Raw genomic sequence first — 19,131 nt, 5'->3', positions numbered from 1 at the left:
TATCGTTCAAAGTGGTTTACAGAGCGAGACTTCTCTGCCATCCTCCATTACTCTATACTTATTTTGCTAGACTAGGAAATATCTGAAGTTACCATTGGCCAATGGGATGGTCTTTGTTTCTGACAGGGCCCTGATGGGCCGGCGGGACCAGCAGGCATCTCAGGACAGCGAGGTGTTGTGGGCATACCTGGAGTCAGAGGAGAGAGCGGGATGGTTGGGCCCCCCGGTACTGCTGTACGTATGAAACTCAAGTTCACATTCACCATTCATTTCTATAGCCTTGAGAGTAGTATCATTATACACTGAACAGAGTCCCAATCCAAGACTCAGTCAGATATACAGTACACTCATACACTTTCCATTTGTGTCCTGACCAGTGATGTCACACTTATTTTCCCAGGGTGCACCCGGAAAATCAGGTGCCCCCGGAACTCGGGGAGGCAAGGGCGCTGTCGGTGCAGTCGGGTTACCAGGGGCAACCGGACCAAGAGGGGACCTTGGTCTTACGGTATGTGTTTTCACTTAATTGACCCATGACTGTTCTGTCTGTGGGTTCAGTGAACACATTTCCATTAAACCAACTGTGGATTAAAACAGTGGGAATGTGGGAATTATAATAGTTCCCCTGAAAAGCAGGTCTTTACTGTAACTGAAGGATACTGTACTATACAGCACAGGTAAACTTAATGCAGCGATCTGTCTTTACAGGGTAATGCTGGGTCTGATGGGGTACCTGGCAAGGATGGACTTATAGGAGCCAGGGTAAGACACAGCTACAGATGGACAAGAAACTTTATGGAAATGTGTGATCAAACCATTTCACCAGAAAATGTGTCTGTCTGTCTGTCTGTCTGTCTGTCTGTCTGTCTGTCTGTCTGTCTGTCTGTCTGTCTGTCTGTCTGTCTGTCTGTCTGTCTGTCTGTCTGTCTGTCTGTCTGTCTGTCTGTCTGTCTGTCTGTCTGTCTGTCTGTCTGTAGGGAGATAGAGGGAATCCTGGTGCTGAGGGTCTTGCTGGAACTCCGGGGCTTCATGGCTCTGTTGGTCCAGTCGGGACCTCTGGTGTCCCTGGGAAGAGAGGAGACCATGTGAGTAATCTGGACATTGCCACAATGCCATCGCATAGTTTTGCCACACCAACGTTCAGAGCCTTCTAGCCTTGAGACATGACTGTAGACCCTTATGGCGTTAGAGGTCATAGGAGTCTACAGTGTTTGAGGTCAAAACCCAGTACGGAAATGTATGCACTCACTACTGTAACTCACTACTGTAACTCACTACTGTCTTCTCTGGATGAGTCTGCTAAATGACTAAATGTAAAAATGTAATGTTTCAGGGTTAAGAGCTGTCATGCTCTGAGTAGATGTGACAAGGTTGGTAGTAGTAAACTGATTTCAGGTTGTTTGATTTGATTTCTCTTGACATTGTTTTTTTGTTTTTCAACACTAGGGTGCTAAAGGGCCTCCAGGACCCCAGGGACAATCAGGGATCCGGGGGAAGCTGGTAAGAACACCTCGCTTACATTTCCTATGAAGTAAGTACACTACTAGTGGTAGTAGTATGCCTGTTGATGAAGTAAGTACACTACTAGTGGTAGTAGTATGCCTGTTGATGAAGTAGAGTACACTACTAGTGGTAGTAGTATGGCTTTTGATGAAGTAGAGTACACTACTAGTGGTAGTAGTATGCCTGTTGGTGAAGTAGAGTACACTACTAGTGGTAGTAGTATGGCTTTTGATGAAGTAAAGTACACTACTAGTGGTAGTAGTATGCCTGTTGGTGAAGTAGAGTACACTACTAGTGGTAGTAGTATGCCTGTTGATGAAGTAGAGTACACTACTGGTGGTAGTAGTATGGCTTTGATGAAGTAGAGTACACTACTGGTGGTAGTAGTATGCCTGTTGATGACGTAGAGTACACTACTGGTGGTAGTAGTATGCCTGTTGATGAAGTAGAGTACACTACTGGTGGTAGTAGTATGGCTTTTGATGAAGTAGTGTACACACTACTAGTGGTAGTAGATTAGTCTGTTGATTAGTACATACTGTATAAACTAGTGATATGCTAAATCTGTTTACTTTTTTCCCGAACCAATATTGGTATCATATCGGTTTGAATGAATAGCATCGAAACAGTTGAGTAACATTGCACTTCCATGGCTTTGTAAAGTTCAGACAGCTGCTTGCTGATTGCCCATTGGGTCAGGTGTGAATGCCTGTGGTCCTAACCTACCAAACCAGTTCGAATACAATGGGAAGCCCGTTCCAAGTTTTAATGTCGCATGCAGTGAAAAGCCTGTCTTGCAAACTCAAAACCCAACAGCGCAATAATTGATAACAATGTATTACTAGGAAGAAAAAAAACAAGAAATAAGAATAAGAAATATGATATACACAATAAAGTAAGTAAGCACACTATACTGTATACAGGAAATATTTAAAAAGTCAGTTCCAATACCATATTTACATGTGCAGGGATACTGGAGTGATGGAGGTAGATATGTATAGGGGTAAGATGACCAGGCAACAGGATATAAGTTGAACAGAGTAGTGGCAGCTTGCATGTGAGTAGGTATGTAGAGTCAGTATAAATGTATGTGCATATTATGTGTGAGTGTGCAGATGATGGAGTGAGTGTTTGTGTGTGTGTTTGTGTGTGTGTGTGTGTGTGTGTGTGTGTGTGTGTGTGTGTGTGTGTGTGTGTGTGTGTGTGTGTGTGTGTGTGTGTGTGTGTGTGTGTGTGTGTGTGTGTGTGTGTTGGAGTGACAGTGAGTGTGAGTGTGTAGGTCCCTGTGAGTGTGCAGAGACAGTGCAAAGATTTAAATAAAAGGTCAATAAAGATACAGAGTTAACTCAGATTGTCTGTGTAGCTATTTTGTTAGCTGTTGATCAGTCGTATTCCATGGGGATAGAAGCTGTTCAAGAGCCTGTTGGTTTCAGACTTGATGCACCGGTGTCTCTTGCCGTGCGGCAGCAGAGAAGTAGTAGCCATAGTAGTAGCCATAGTCTATGGCTTGGGGGGTTGTAGTCTTTGACGACTTGATCGCCCATCAACAGGCAGTGAAGTATACTGAAGAGCCTGTGAGAGGGTTCTGTGCCTACAGAACCGCTATCACGATATGCCCTGCTCATATCGATATCAAACGATATCGGAATCATATTGAATTCTCAATATTGGTGTCCAGCACTAACATGAACCTATGCTACTGACTCAGGAAGCTGTATCTATTGACAGACCAGTAAACCCATGTTGTATTAGTCTCAGTGAGTGTTGATCTGGATAAATCTGCTCACAGTCATTTACAGCAAATGTTCATGTCTTTTTTTTATCCTAGGGGCCTCAAGGGCCACAGGGAGACAGGGGAGCCAAAGGAGACCAAGGAGAGAGAGGGCAGAAAGGCCACAGAGGCTTCACTGGATTGCAAGGCTTACCTGGGACAACTGTGAGTAAAAACTGACCAAGCACTATTAAAAGGCATAATCTGTCATTTAATTTATGGAAAATCGTATTAACTTGGCAAAATCAATGAAATGCTTTTATTATTAATTATGTCAGCCAATAACAGGCTAACCAATGGCCTTCTGTTTGTAGGGACAATCTGGGGATGTTGGAGCTCGAGGAATTGTAGGACCTACTGGACAGAGAGTAAGTACACTGAATAAGCTGTCAATGCCTCAGTATAATGGTCAATTTGTGTGTGCTGTTTGTTTCCCTTTATAAATCCCATTGTGTTTCTCATCAGGGGCCCCCTGGTGTGGTTGGCCCCGCAGGAGGTGATGGACAAATCGGGCTGACCGGGCCCATGGGCTCCCCTGGATCAAGAGGAACCAGTGGAGACATCGGACCTCAGGTGAGATGTTAGAGACTAGTGGTTCTGTTGTCATTATGCTGGTTGGATGTCAGAACAAACCAGGCTATGGATGTTGATAAATTGCTTCTCCAAAATAATTGCTTGTTAGATTAAGCATGCAAATAAATCATACCTGTGACACATTCAGTGTTTCTAATGCAAAAAAAGCCAACAAGCAGACATGGCATATCAAAGGACATTAACATACCTGTTTCTTGACTTCTCTCCTCTTTCCCAGGGGCCTCCTGGGGATGCTGGTCCCCCTGGTCCCCCAGGGACCCCTGGCCCTCCCACTGCTGGGGCTGATATGTTCGGCTTCAGCAGCTCCTTCGACTACGACTACGGCGAGGACCAGGATGGACCACCTCCACCCCCAGAGTTTAACGGGGATGAATCAGCCCCCCCTCAACCCCCTCCAGAGTCCAACTGGGAAGACTCCGGCCCCCATCCCCCTCCAGAGTTCAACGAGGATGAGGCGCGTCCAAATAATGCCTCGACCGTCCTCGGGGCAGACCAGGGCATCCAGACCACACTGAAGAGCCTCAGTGGAAACCTGCAGAACATGAAGTGCCCCGATGGCAGCCAGGCCAACCCCGCCAAAACCTGCCAGGACATCAAGCAGTGCCACCCCCTTAAAAAGACCGGTAGGTCCACTTTTCACCACAAACTGTGTCTTCTTCTCTTGTTTTTAACTGCTCAAAAGACCAGTAGGTCCACTTTTCACCACAAACTGTGTCTTCTTCTCTTGTTTTTAACTGCTCAAAAGACCAGTAGGTCCACTTCTCACCACAAACTGTGTCTTCTTCTCTTGTTTTTAACTGCTCAAAAGACCAGTAGGTCCACTTCTCACCACAAACTGTGTCTTCTTCTCTTGTTTTTAACTGCTTTTTGTCTTGCCTATTCTTTACTCAAGCTTTTGATTTGCTGCGACGTAGTTAGGGTGTTATAGATGAATTAATGGATGGATGTACTCGTTAGGTGATATTAACTTTATTGACAAGTGGAGTCCGTGTGTCTAATAGATGATGAGGTAGCTGATATGCATCTACTGTATGATCTGATACTTGGTCTTTCCATGTCCAGGAGACTATTGGCTGGACCCCAACCAGGGAAGTACCAAGGATGTTATCAAGGTGTTCTGCAACATGGAGACTGGTGAGACCTGCATCTCAGCCCACCCCATCTCAGCCAGCATCCCTCGCAAAACATGGTGGACCAAATCCACTCCCACTGCCAGCAAACCTGTCTGGTTTGGAGCAAATATGAATGGAGGAACTAAAGTGAGTATATAAAATATACCCGATGTCTATTCAATGAACACAAGTATATAGATGATAGCTTTACATTGTGGATACCTCTAAAGTGGCCAACTGCTTCTATGAATAAACCAGCTACCATACTGTAGAATAAATTTACCAAGCACAATACTGCTTTAAAAACATAGATCCTCTGCTGCCTTGATTATATAGCAATTGAAGACTTCTTTCTGTCAGAAAAATAGCTGGAGATGTTTGTGAAAAACTGTTACACCTCCAGGTGTATTTTTCTAACATTGATGTAAAAACTGAAATGCTGATTAATGTACAATAGTGTCCCTGTGAAATACTTTTTTTCAATAAACTTCTGATTCCAGTTTAGCTACGGCAACAAGGAGGAGCTGCCCAACGCCATAACCATTCAGATGAGGCTGATCCGCCTGCTTTCTAAGGAGGGTGTCCAGAATGTCACCTACCACTGCAAGAACAGCGTGGCCGTGAATGATGGAGCCACAGGCAACCTGAAGAAGGCTCTGATCCTCAAGGGCTCCAACGGACAGGAGGTCAAGGTTCAGGGCAACTCCCACCTCAGATACACTGTCCTGGAGGATGGCTGCTCCGTAAGTCACCTAACTACCTACCTACAGTACCTACTTCTACCTACAGTACAGTATACCTACCTACCTATGCCTACCTACCTATACCTACAGTACAGTATACCTACCTACCAACCTATGCCAACCTACCTATACCTGCCTACCTACCTACTTCTACCTACAGTATACCTAGCTACATGCTTACCTACCTAACTACACCTACTTCTACCTACAATATACCTGCCTACCTAACTACACCTACACTACCGGTCAAAAGTTTTAGAACACCTACTCCTTCAAGGATTTTTCTTTATTTTTTACTATTATCTAGATTGTAGAATAATAGTGAAGACATCAAAACTATGAAATAACACATATGGAATCATGTAACCCAAAAAGTGTTAAATAGCCACCCTTTGCCTTGATGACAGCGTTGCACACTCTTGGCATTCTCTTAACCAGCTTCATGAGGTAGTCACCTGGAATGCATTTCAATTAACAGGTGTGCCATGTTAAAAGTTCATTTGTGGAATTTCTTTCCTTCTTAATGCGTTTGAGCCAATGAGGACCGCCACAGGAAAGGAAGACCCAGAGTTAGGGGGGTAGACAGAAGATAGCCCTATTTGGTAAAAGACCAAGTCCATATTATGGCAAGAACAGCTCAAATAAGCAAAGAGAAATGACAGCCCATCATTACTTTAAGACGTGAATGTCAGACAATACGAAAAATAACAAGAACTTTGAATGTTTTTTTTAAGTGCAGACACAAAAACTGTCACGATTGTCGTAAGGAGAGGACCAAAATGCAGCAGGGAAGTGTATACTCATCTTCTTTATTACAGACGAAGAAGGGAAAAACCAAAATAAACACGTATACAAAAACACAAACGAACTAGACAGTCTTGTCATTCACACAAAGCAAAACAAGAAACAATCTCCCACAAACACTAAACCAAACACATACCCATATATAGGACTCTCAATCAGAGGCAACTAGAAAACACCTGCCTCCAATTGAGAGTCCAACCCCAATTAACTAGAGATAGATATACAACTAACCAGAAAGAACATAGAAATACTAACACAGAACATAACCCGGAACTAACTAACCAAACACCCTACTAAATAAACCACCACCCCGAACCACATAAACAAAATACCCTCTGCCACGTCCTGACCAAACTACAATTACAAATAATCCCTAATACTGGTCGGGACGTGACTAAATCTAACAAGCGCTATGATGAAACTGGCTCTCATGAGGATCGCCACAGGAATGGAAGACCCAGAGTTACCTCTGCTGCAGAGGATAAGTTCATTAGAGTTACCAACCACAGAAATTGCAGCCCAAATAAATGCTTCACAGGGTTCAAGTAACAGACCCATCTCAACATCAACTGTTCAGAAGAGACTGTGTGAATCAGGCCTTCATGGTCAAATTGCTGCAAAGAAACCACTACTAAAGGACACCAATAATAAGAAGAGACTTGCTTGGTCCAAGAAACACGAGCAATGGACATTAGACCGGTGGAAACTTTTCTTTTGGTTTGGAGTGCAAATTGGAGATTTTTGGTTCCAACCGCTGTGTCTTTGTGAGATGTGGTGTGGGGGAACGGATCTCCGCATGTGTATTTCCCACCGTAAAGCATGGAGGAGGAGGTGTTATGGTGTGGGGGTGCTTTTCTGGTGACACTGTCTGTGATTTATTTAGAATTCAAGGCACACCTAACCAGCATGGCGACCACAGCATTCTGCAGCGATACGCCATCCCATCTGGTTTGCACTTAGTGGGACTATCATTTATTTTTCAACAGGACAATGACCCAACACACCTCCAGGCTGTGTAAGGGCTATTTTACCAAGAAGGAGAGTGATGGAGTGATGCATCAGATGACCTGGCCTCCACAATCACCCGACCTCAATCAAATTGAGATGGTTTGGGATGAGTCGGAACACAGAGTGAAGGAAAAGCAGCCAACAAGTGCTCAGCATATATGGGAACTCATTGAAGACTGTTGGAAAAGCATTCCAGGTGAAGCTGGTTGAGAGAATGCCAAGAGTGTGCAAAGCTGTCATAAAGGCAAAGATTGGCTATTTGAAGAATCTCAAATATAAAATATTTTTTGATTTGTTTAACACTTTTTTAGTTACTACATGTTCCTATATGTGTTATTTCATAGTTTTGACGTCTTCATTGTTATTCTACAATGTAGAAAATAGTAAAAATAATGAAAAACCCTTGAATGAGTAGGTGTTCTAAAACATTTGACCGGTGGTGTACTTCTACCTACAGTATGCCTACTGTATGTACCTACACCTACTTCTACCTACAGGATACCTACTGTACCTACCTACACCTACTTCTACCTACCTACACCTACTTCTACCTACAGGATACCTACTGTACCTACTTACCTACCTACCTATCTACCTACACCTACTTCTACCTACAGGATACCTACTGTACCTATCTACCTCTACTTACAGTATACCTACCTACCTACCTACCTATACCTATTTCTACCTACAGTATATCTACCTATACCTACTTCAACCTACAGTATACCTGCCTACCTACCTACCTATAACTACCACTACCAACAGTATACATGCCTACCTGCCTGCCTACCTACCTATCTATACGTACTTCTACCTACAGTATACCTACCTATACCTACTTCGACCTACCTACCTACCTACCTACTTACCTACCTACCTACCTACCTACACCTACTTCTACCTACAGGATACCTACTGTACCTACCTCCCACTACCTACAGTATACCTACCCACCTACTTATACCTACTTCTACCTACAGTATATCTACCTATACCTACTTCAACCTACAGTATACCTACCTATACCTACCACTACCTACAGTACACAAGCCCACCTGCCTGCCTACCTACCTACCTACCTACCTACCTACCTACCTATACCTACCACTACCAACAGTATACATGCCTACTTGCCTGCCTACCTACCTATCTATACGTACTTCTACCTACAGTATACCTACCTATACCTACTTCGACCTTCCTACCTACCTACCTACCTACCTACCTACCTACCTACCTACCTACCTACACCTACTTCTACCTACAGGATACCTACTGTACCTACCTACCTCTACCTACAGTATACCTACCTACCTACTTATACCTACTTCAACCTACAGTATATCTACCTATACCTACTTCAACCTACAGTATACATGCCTACCTGCCTGCCTACCTACCTACCTATACCTACTTCTAACCACTACATGTGCCTACTTCTGCCTCCCTCCCTACCTCCCACCCACCCACCTACCTACCTACCTACCTACCTACCTACCCACCTGCCACCCACCTACCTACCTCACCTACCTCCCTGCCTACCCACCTACCTACCTCCACCACCCACCTACCTACCTGCCTGCCTGCACCTACCTACCCACCTACCCACCTGCCTGCCTACCCACCCACCCACCTACCTACCTACCTACCTACCTGCCTACCTGCCTGCCTGCCTACCTACCCACCCGCCTGCCCACCTACCTACCTACCTACCTACCTACCTACCTACCTATAGCTACCTACCTACCTGCAGTATACCTACCTACGTATAGCTACCTACCTACCTGCAGTATGCCTACCTACCTATAGCTACCTACCAATAGTATAGCTACCTACCTATAGCTACCTACCTATAGTATACCTACCTACGTATACCTACCTACCTATACATACCTACCTATAGTATACCTACCTACCTATACATACCTTTACCTACATCTACGAAAAGTATGTGGACACCTGCTCGTCGAACATATCATTCCAAAATCATGGGCATTAATATGGAGTTGGTCCCCCCTTTACTGCTATAACAGCCTCCACTCTTTTGGGAAGGCTTTCCACTATGTTGGAACATTGCTGCGGGGACTTGCTTCCATTCAGCAACGAGAGCATTATTGAGGTTGGGCGCTGGTGTTGGGCAATTAGGCCTGGCTCGCAGTCGACATTCCAATTCATCCCAAAGGTGTTTGATGGGGTTGAGGTCAGGGTTCTGTGCAGGCCAGTCAGATTCTTCCACACCGATCTCGACAAATCATTTCTGTATGGACCTTGCTTTGTGCATGGGGTCATTGTCATGCTGAAACAGGAAAGGGCCTTCCCCAAACTGTTGCCAAAAAGTTGTAAGCACAGAATTGTCTAGAATGTCTGTGTATGCTATAGCGTTAAGATTTCCCTTCACTGGAACTAAAGGGCCTAGCCCAAACCATGAAAAACAACCCTAGACCATTATTTTTCCTCCACCAAACTTTACAGTTGGTATTATGCATTGGGGCAGGTAGTGCTCTCCTGGCATCCGCCAAACCCAGATTCGTCCGTCGGACTGAAAGATGGCGATGCGTGATTCATCACTCCAGAGAACGTGTTTCCACTGCTCCAGAGTCCAATGGCGGTGAGCTTTACACCACTCCAGCCGACGCTTGTCATTGCGCATGGTGATCTTAGGCTTATGTGCGGCTGCTAGGCCATGGAAACCCATTTCATGATGCTGCCGAAAAAACAGTTTTTGGCCTGATATTGCTTTCAGAGGCAGTTTGAGTGTTGCAACCGAGGACAGAAGATTTTTACGAGCTACGGGCTTCAGCACTTGGCGGTCCGAGTGTGAGTTTGTTTGGCCTACCACTTCATGGCTGAGCCGTTGTTGCTCCTAGACGTTTTCACTTCACAATAACAGCACTTAAAGTTGACCGGGGCAGCTCTATCAAGGCAGAAATTGGACGAACTGACTTGTCGGAAAGGTGGTGTCACATTGAAAGTCACTAAGCTCTTCAGTAAGTCCATTCTACTGCCAATGTTTACTTATGGAGATTGCATGGCTGTGTTCTTGATTTTATACACCTGTCAGCAATGGGTTTGGCTGAAATAGTCAAATCCACAAATTTGAAGGGGTGTCCACATACTTCTGTATATAGTGTACCTACCTACTTATTATGGCTTTTGCGGTGGCCCTATTACCGCCACACCGGCAGTCATGACAGCAGTAAAATTCAGCTTGACAGTTGAGTCATGGTAATATCTTCTTATGCACTCTGGACATGCATTAGGAGTACCCAACTCGCTAACTATCATCAGTTCGCTAATGGCCTGGTACTCAGGGCTCTATTGTCCCTCCATAAGGTCCTAATGGTCTGGTACTCAGGGCTCTATAGTCCCTCCATAAGGTCCTAATGGTCTGGTACTCAGGGCTCTATTGTCCCTCCATCAGGTCCTAATGGTCTGGTACTCAGGGCTCTATTGTCCCTCCTTCAGGTCCTAATGGTCTGGTACTCAGGGCTCTATTGTCCTTCCATCAGGTCCTAATGGTCTTGTACTGTCCCTCCATCAGGTCCTAATGGTCTGGTACACAGGGCTCTATTGTCCCTCCTTCAGGTCCTAATGGCCTGGTATTCAAGGCTCTATTGTCCCTCCACAAGGTCCTAATGGCCTGGTACTCAGGGTTCTATTGTCCCTCCATCAGGACCTAATGGCCTGGTACTCAGGGCTCTATTGTCCCTCCATCAGGTCCTAATGGTCTGGTACTCAGGGCTCTATTGTCCCTCCAACCACTCTGACATCATGGCAAATGCAATCGAAAATCACATAAAAAAAATATAAAAACAGTATGTGCTTTTAAAAACTCACCTCATGGTGATTGAAAAAATGTTATGACCGCCACAGCCCTACTACCTATCTATACCTACCTGCCTGCCTGCCTACCTACCCGCCCGCCCAACCAACCAACCAATCAACCATCTACCTACATGCGTTGTTGAATGTTTGAATCAGGTGTGCCAAAATTGGTCTGGGAAGTGGGAACAAAAGCCTACCCACCCTGTCTTTTAGTATTTAGTATTGTATTATTAGCTAGTGCTAAAGCAGCAGCTACTCTTCCTGGGGTCCACACAACACATAAAACATGATATAATAAAGAACATTAAGAGACAAGTACATCACAAGGACAGAACTACATACATTTAAAATAAGTATACAAGCTTTCCTACAGGTATGCCTTCATAATCATCTGATTATGTGGTTCTGTCCTATTGTTTACTTGTTTACGTTGTATTGGACAAGGAGTTGTATTCAGAAGTATAGCTACGGTATGTCTTCTTCTCCTGTGTCTGCAGAAATCGAATGGAGACTGGGGCAAGACTGTGATTGAGTACAGAACTCAGACGCCAGCCAGACTACCTATCGTAGACTTGGCCCCCATGGACATAGGCAAGGAGGACCAGGAGTTTGGCCTGGACATCGGACCTGTGTGTTTCTCCTAAACCCAACACACGTGGATGGATGGATTTATTTAACCCTACGAGGAGTGAATTTTTTAGAACGCCATCCTCAATTCTGTTTAAAGAGGCAATCTGGATTTCAAACAACAAAAAAGCACTCACTTTTTAGTTACATTCTTCAAGAATCAATGGCTATATATCAGTAATTTAAAAGATTGCCCCTTGAAGAATTAAGTTTCAGTTCAATAACTAATAATGAACAACCCCTTGTGATGTCATCAATTAGAATCGGTTGGAATGTTGTCGTCCATTCTCCTCCAAAGGGTTAAACATTCCCAAGACTCTTGGACTACCTGCTGAAGCAATCAGCTTTGTACATAAAGGCAGGGCGGAGAAACTACAGTACAGTATATGTCCTGCCTGCTACTAAAATATTTATTGCTTCTTTCCAAGAAACAACTAAAGTTGTTAGTGCAATGGTACTGGTAGTAATTACTATTGAGGAATGCAGGTGAATTGTATTAAGAAGATTGTGTCATAATGGAGTTTCAGGGCCTGAAGGTTTAAGTTTGTTGAAAACAATTTATGGAACTTATGTGTCAGTGTCGTATGACGTTCCATCATACATTTCTTTACCAGTTTCTCAGTGAATGCCACTAAATAGATGTACTGTCACTTGATGTAGAGACAAAACAACAACAATTCTATTCCTTTTTCTAATGTAAATTCAACATAAGAATGTCAGTTGCTCTTCACATGTTTATTATTCCTGTTTATTATTGATATTATGATATTTTCTTCTTTCGACTGATGGTGTTACACCCAATAAAATGAATCTCATGCCCTTTTCAGTCAATCTGGTTTAAGGTTCAGGTCAGGATAAATAGAACAAATCCCTTCCATTTAATAACAGTGTTTGAATTACGCAGGGGCGCAATAATATTTATATTTCTTTAGCAATTTCAGAAGGTGTGCCCCCCCGTCCCCAGTGAAAGTGGCACCCCTGGAATTACAAATTGGGGAGATTTCACCAATTAGAAAAGAAAGACATAATCCCAGAAGGAAAAATTAACAAGAGCACACAGACTATTTATGTTCGATTTCTTTATTAAAATACTGTCTAATGTGTAATTAAAGAAGGATATAATGACAGTTTACATAGAAATCCTAGTCGGTCAACTTTCACACAGCCAATATTGTTTAGAGGGATATAGATGCTCTTCCTTGATTATCATCTATACAGTTGTGCTCTAATATATTGGCACACATACAAGATTCACTATTTCTTCAAAAAAATAAGTTGAAAGTGAAAAAACATTTGGTGTTCACATGTGTTTATGTTTGATTTATAACTGCACAGGACCAAGAAAATAATTATAAACTGAAATTTAGATTTTTCACACAAATGGCCTGGACTAGAGGTGATAAGTTGCAGGTGCCTACAGGGTCAAAATAGACATTCAACCAGTTTTGAAAATAGAAACCACAAAATTCTGCTCTATTGTACTCCATTGTAAAGTGGAAGGGTGCCGATGTGTTAGAGCACAACGGTAGATGAACATGGCATCTTGATTTTAAAAAAAGTTGTGTTTATTTGTCATGCTAATAAATCTTACAAGAGCTTTTACATTAAAGTCAGCATTAAAAACTGTAAGAAAGTTTAGAACAAGCAGTAACAATTATAGGCATAATTCATTAAGTCCAATTCCCCCAGGAAAAATGACCACACATCCAAACAATAAGAAAAGTTCAGGGTTGAGTGGAACAACATAGACTGAAGATCAGAGGCAAGTAACAGTTCACTGTTTCTCTCATCTCTATCAAATGCAAAACGTTGGAAAAGTTTTAACCAACTACAGTACTACACGCTCCCAAGGAGATGTCTGAATTCCTAATTTCTGTAAAACTTCATCGACAGAGGGCACAAGATAATCTCCAAATTCATTGGTCCAGCTTTCGCTCTGAGCCTCTTTCACCTGCATTATCTTACACGTCGGACGGAACCCTGACAGAGTACCCATAGCTCTGTGTCACCTCAAACATGGCCGTCTGCAGCACCAGACGGGGGTTGAACCCCATCTTGTAGGAGCGGAAGTCCTCTTCAAGAACAAGCTCCTCCTCCGTGCGGAATGGTCTTGCGTTGCAGTACCGGCTGTGCGTCTCCATCAGAAACACGGCTGTGTCGGGGTGCTGCCCCTGCAGGTCCTCCATGAGGGGCAGAAGAGAGCTGTGTGAGGCCGGGACCAGGAGCTGATCAACGTCAGCCAGGAGGACGTACCGTGACCTGTACATGTTCATGTAGATGCACTCGTTCATGATGGTCAGCTGGCTGTTGAGGGGGATATCCCCTTCCAGCTCCCACCCAGTAGAGGGCTTGAGGAAGTGGTTGATGGGCCAGCCAATCACCTCCAGAGTGCCCTCCTCTGCGTAGTACTGGAGGACCTTTTCCAGATCAGGTCCACAGCTGGTGAGGTAGAGGACAACCCTCCGCACCCCCAGGAGCTTGTAAAACTCCATGGTCTGGACAAACTGTTGGACATGCACACGGTGAGGTAAAAGGGGAAGTCCTCCTCCCGTCTCTCCCGGTTCTGGATGCTCAGAAATGTCCGGTTGAGGGTGTCCTGGATGTCGAGGGATGTGCCGAGAGTGACGTGCGTGGCGTGGCATCCTGGTTCTTCGAGGCAAAGCATGTCTGCGGCCACATACGGGTAACCATAGTGGACGCTGTGCGTTACGACAGCAGCTGGAGCGACCTGGGGGGCGTGTCCTGAGCAGCACAACACACAGTACAGAGACATGGGTCGGTCTCTGTTGACCATGGCAATGATGCGCGTGGCTCCCCCTTCCCTGTGGTCCTGGTATGCAGACACCATTAGATGAGTTGAACCCTTAACTGGTGTTATAGTCTCATTGGCTGTGTGAAGAGGGCAGGTAGAGAGAACAGGTGGAGGAAGGGAGTGAGCTTGAGTAGAGTTGGTCCTGAAAGTCACCAATGGGGAAGACAGTGTGACAGATACTGTGACAGACAGACACAGGATGATCAAAACCACTTTCCATTTCTGACTCCTGGATTGGTGCACGTCAGCCATTTGATCTGTTGGAGACCTATAGGAGGATCATGTCACAATCAACAATCAACGATGATAACAACAACAACATTATCATCATCATCACAACATCCTCACTATCCCTGTCATAATCAAAACATTGACAGGGATATTAACAGTGATGCACTGAACAATCAGACAGGGAAAATCAAGGCAAACTGGCTTTCAATCAGCTTAATCCATCTGGTCCACCCCAAACATATATCCTGATATCTCCATAGTTACATGTTGGCTGTGTGATCCTCCACCTCCTGGTCTGTTCTGTCAGTCAGTGGGGCTGTGGGGGAGTCTCTCATCTCTCTGTTGTCAGGAGTATCAGGGGGGCAGTCAAGAGATTCAGGCTCTGGTCCAGATGACCGTGCTGCTCTTCTTCTCAACATCTCCAGGAGAATGAAGGGGGGTTCTGACGGCCAATCAACACAGCTTACATTAACACTATAACTGCTGGGCCACAAGGTCCCCCTTTAAACTAATGAGCAGTCATTCTGACAGCAACATTCTAACAGTGTAATTAATACATTTTATATACAGTATGCCAAAGCAAAAATAATCATTTGGTTGTGTTTATGAAGGCCTTGGGTAACAACAGAATACAATTTTTATTTTATTTTAAATAACACAATTGCATTTTCATTAGTTTGTCACTGTAGGCTGTATGTACAAACTAAAAAACACAAAAACACAAACATTCAAGCGTTACATCAATTTCATGTGGAGTGACTTTGTTAAAACTATGAAACAGAAAGCATATGCGTTGGAACATGGTAACAGCTTATTTTTATAAAAACGAAATAAAAAGTAAAATACCTCAACCACCCAGACCAGTCAAGATGCACGGTCAAATGATGACAACATCAGTAGCCTAAGCATCATTATAAGGGTCAAGTGGCCTTGATAAATAGTGAAACTCAATAATGGCATTATAATGAGTATAAGTATCACATGACAGCAGTCAAAAATAGTCAATTATTGTCAGCTTGTGCTTGTGTGTATTCACCAATGGCATGAGTTGTATTTCATTAAGCTGTTATCCCTTGTTCTAACAGATGACAAAATCTTCCCAACTTTCACTTGCTTGCCACACGTTGACATACTTTGTTTGGTTGTAGTGTGTAAAAGTCTCCTGTTTTCTCTTTATTGTGTCCCTGTCATCTTGTCATTCTTCAGCACTTGTGGAGTATTTTGCGCAAAGGGAGGGAGCTCCCATCTCACTTTCTTCATGGTGCCAGCCAGACTTGTTTTCTTTGTAAGCAACTTGTTGCCAATAAAGGAAGAAATTGTCCACGGTGACATTCCTCCCCCTGCCAAGGTAAGGTTCCACAAGCCTCATCACCACATTCTCCGACACTAGATTGCTAAGACTGATAACCTGCTGCCGATGTTGATATTGTACAATTAAGCAAGCTCTCACTGTGTAGCCTACTCCGAGTAGGCCAGAGTAGATTGCTGCACGATGTTGATATTGTACAATTACGCAAGCTCTCACTATGTAGCCTACTCCGAGTAGGCCAGAGTAGATTGCTAAGACTGCTTTGATTCGGTGGACTGATAGAATACATACCATTTAAAGATTAGAATTAGAATGGATCAATATAATATAATGTTCTGCCCTGTGTGAGAGCAAAATTGCAAGATTGATTTAATACTGTAATTGCATCAAATGGTTGTTTTATGCAACAGAATAGAGGGTTCTAATAACTATATTGTGTCTGTGTGACCTGAAAGTGGGCCTCTGGGAGATTTAACAGACAGGAGATGTATGATGTCTTTTGGGTGATAAAACCTAAAGAGACCGCATTCTAGATCATGAGTTAATGTTTCTGTTCTATAAGGTACCAGGGAGAGATGACCCCAGGGCCAGACCTTGGTCTCTATACAAAGATAACTGTTTTTCCATCAGATACTGTCTGCTGTGAATTATAAGTATCTTTCATACAAATCTTAACCTTGTGACCCATTCCATACATCTGTTGTTTGTCATGTAGACTGAAAGGGGTGTATCTTGACTATAAAAGGTCTTTGTACCTTTGTCTCGGGACTCTCAACAAATCATCTGAGGGTGATTCGTTGACCAGCCATCATTATCGTAGAGCACGCATTCGATTCACTTTATATGTGTATGTTGTATTGACCTGCTCCCTTATTAATAAGCAAATAAATATTTAGTTTAGGTATAACTCAAACTTGTGTGATAAGTTTGTCTCTCCTCATTTGATAGTAAAGAAATTAACCACCACACCTGTTCTTCATTCACAATTGGTGATTACATAATTATGCATCGTTCTCTTAACCTCACTCATCAACTCACCCATTCTCTCTCCATCATATATTTATTTCATCTGTTGTTATAAGTCAGTGGTCACCAACCTTTTCTGAGCCAAGATCACTTTCGCAGTCAAAAAGCAAGCCGAGATCTACAGCTCAGATTCTTTTTTCAACATGACTTAAAACATGTAACATTAATCGAATAAAACCAGTTCTGTAGGAATGAGGTTTGTGCAGTAGGCCTAATACATTATCACAGCATATTGACTATATGCCTGGCCTGCCAATATTGTTCTTCTCAGACCATATTATATTTCAAAATTCAAGCTTTGATAAGAAAATAGATCAGTTGGTGTAGCATTTGGGAGGCACAGCTGAGCATATATTGAAATAATTGGCTAATAATTAGCTTTTTTATTTTACTGTACTGATGGTATCTGCATGTGATGGTCGTGGTGCTTTCAAGACAACTGGGTCCTCTGAAAAAAAACAAGGTCAAATCATGACGTCTGTAAACTTCGGGTTGGAAAGTCGGAGCTCTACAAAGATGCCCGAGTCTCTGAGTTGGATGACCGTTCAAAACGAGCTTCCCCAGTCAGATCTCGTTTTCTTCCGAGTTCACTGTTGTCTTGAGCGCACTGGAGTTGTGAGTCGGAGATTTCCAAGTTCCCAGTTGTTTTGAACACGGCATTAGTCTCAGTGGAGGGAGGGAGAGAGCAGCAGAAGGTCCGCCGCTCACAGTCCCTGATCTCTCCTTCCTTTCCTCCACTGAGCCTGACCAGATAGAAGGGACACAGTCTTCCACTTGATGGCGAAAATCAAGTCGCCTCAGGCAGAACTTCATGTTGTTCCCATGACCAGAGAAAGTGAAATACTCCTCGACATGAACATAAACACGACGAGATGTTAATAACAAAAACGCAGGGCTATTGATACACTTGGCTACTCTTCATGCAGCGCCAGTGGAAGTAGAGAGAAGCACGTCGTATGATTTGTAATAGTGTTGAATAACACGTATATATGAACTCACTCATAAAAACAGCTTCTCTTTGTCGTTTTCTTTGACAGTCTCTCTCTGGTTTTAAAAGTTATCCGATTGGCCAGCACAGTAGTAGCACTCCATTTAGCCACAGATCTCCAGGTCCACCGGGTAGGCGGAGTTTAATATTCTAACACCGATTAGTGTTTTTATAGAGACTTATAAAAATGTGCTTCTTCTATAGAAATAGGTCCTGCCTCTCACTAAATAGTAGAAAGCAGATTATTCAGTCGATGTTCCTATCGGTCCTAGACTATGGCCGTAGACTATGGTCCTGCCCAGGCCTGGTCTAGACTATGGCCGTAGACTATGGCCCTGCCCAGGCCTGGGCAATTCCAGTCCTCAGGAGCCTGAATGGGATCATACCTTTCATCAATCACTAGCAAACACAGCTGATTTAAACTAATTCCATTCTAAACTGAAGATCATGATTAGGTGATTATTGGAGTCAGGTGTGTTAGCTGGGGCGGAGGCAAAAGTGTGACACCAATCAGGCCCCGAGGACTGGAGTTGCCCAGGCCTGCGCTAGACTATGCCGACAAACTATATGAATGCAACTGTTACTTCATTAAAGCCGTTAGATGCAGTTTATCATAGAATACTGTGATTTGTTACAGGTGACAAACCGACTTCTTGCTTCCAGACAAACTAAACACCTTCTTTGCCCGCTTTGAGGATAATACAGTGCCACCGACGCGGCCCGCTACCAAGGACTGTGGGCTCTCCTTCTCTGTGGCCGACGTGAGTAAGACATT

At 43.7% G+C, this 19,131-nt stretch overlaps 2 protein-coding genes across 5 annotated transcripts in view; one reads left to right on the top strand and one right to left on the bottom strand.

Annotated features, from left to right (window-relative positions):
• The window catches only part of LOC106575722 (collagen alpha-2(V) chain), a 42,857-nt gene extending 30,048 nt beyond the window's left edge, over positions 1-12,809 (top strand). For all 3 annotated transcript variants that reach the window (XM_045699297.1, XM_045699298.1, XM_045699299.1), the window contains 12 exons: positions 127-234; positions 401-508; positions 709-762; positions 978-1,085; positions 1,447-1,500; positions 3,332-3,439; positions 3,589-3,642; positions 3,740-3,847; positions 4,086-4,491; positions 4,931-5,127; positions 5,481-5,723; positions 11,861-12,809. In XM_045699297.1, coding sequence (XP_045555253.1) covers positions 127-234; positions 401-508; positions 709-762; positions 978-1,085; positions 1,447-1,500; positions 3,332-3,439; positions 3,589-3,642; positions 3,740-3,847; positions 4,086-4,491; positions 4,931-5,127; positions 5,481-5,723; positions 11,861-12,007 — 1,695 coding nt within the window. In that variant the 3' untranslated portion in view covers positions 12,008-12,809. The remainder of the gene's footprint in view (positions 1-126; positions 235-400; positions 509-708; positions 763-977; positions 1,086-1,446; positions 1,501-3,331; positions 3,440-3,588; positions 3,643-3,739; positions 3,848-4,085; positions 4,492-4,930; positions 5,128-5,480; positions 5,724-11,860) is intronic.
• A 254-nt stretch (positions 12,810-13,063) lies between these two features.
• Positions 13,064-18,390, bottom strand: LOC106575717 (uncharacterized). 2 transcript variants are annotated; one of them, XM_014152374.2, is made up of 3 exons: positions 18,368-18,384; positions 15,298-15,475; positions 13,064-15,070 (listed from the first exon to the last, which is right to left on the bottom strand). In XM_014152374.2, the coding sequence occupies exons 1-3, from the start codon at positions 18,369-18,371 to the stop codon at positions 14,368-14,370; spliced, it is 885 nt and encodes a 294-aa protein (XP_014007849.2). In that variant the 5' UTR covers positions 18,372-18,384; the 3' UTR covers positions 13,064-14,367. The 2 variants fall into 2 exon arrangements, with proteins under 2 accessions (XP_014007849.2, XP_045555256.1); XM_045699300.1 differs by having other exon boundaries at positions 13,064-15,475; positions 18,368-18,390.
• Between the last annotated feature and the right edge of the window lie 741 nt (positions 18,391-19,131).

Source organism: Salmo salar, chromosome ssa17 (genome assembly GCF_905237065.1).
Source record: "Salmo salar chromosome ssa17, Ssal_v3.1, whole genome shotgun sequence".
NCBI classification, from domain to species: Eukaryota; Metazoa; Chordata; class Actinopteri; order Salmoniformes; family Salmonidae; genus Salmo; species Salmo salar.
This window is presented reverse-complemented; position numbering and strand designations above follow the sequence as displayed.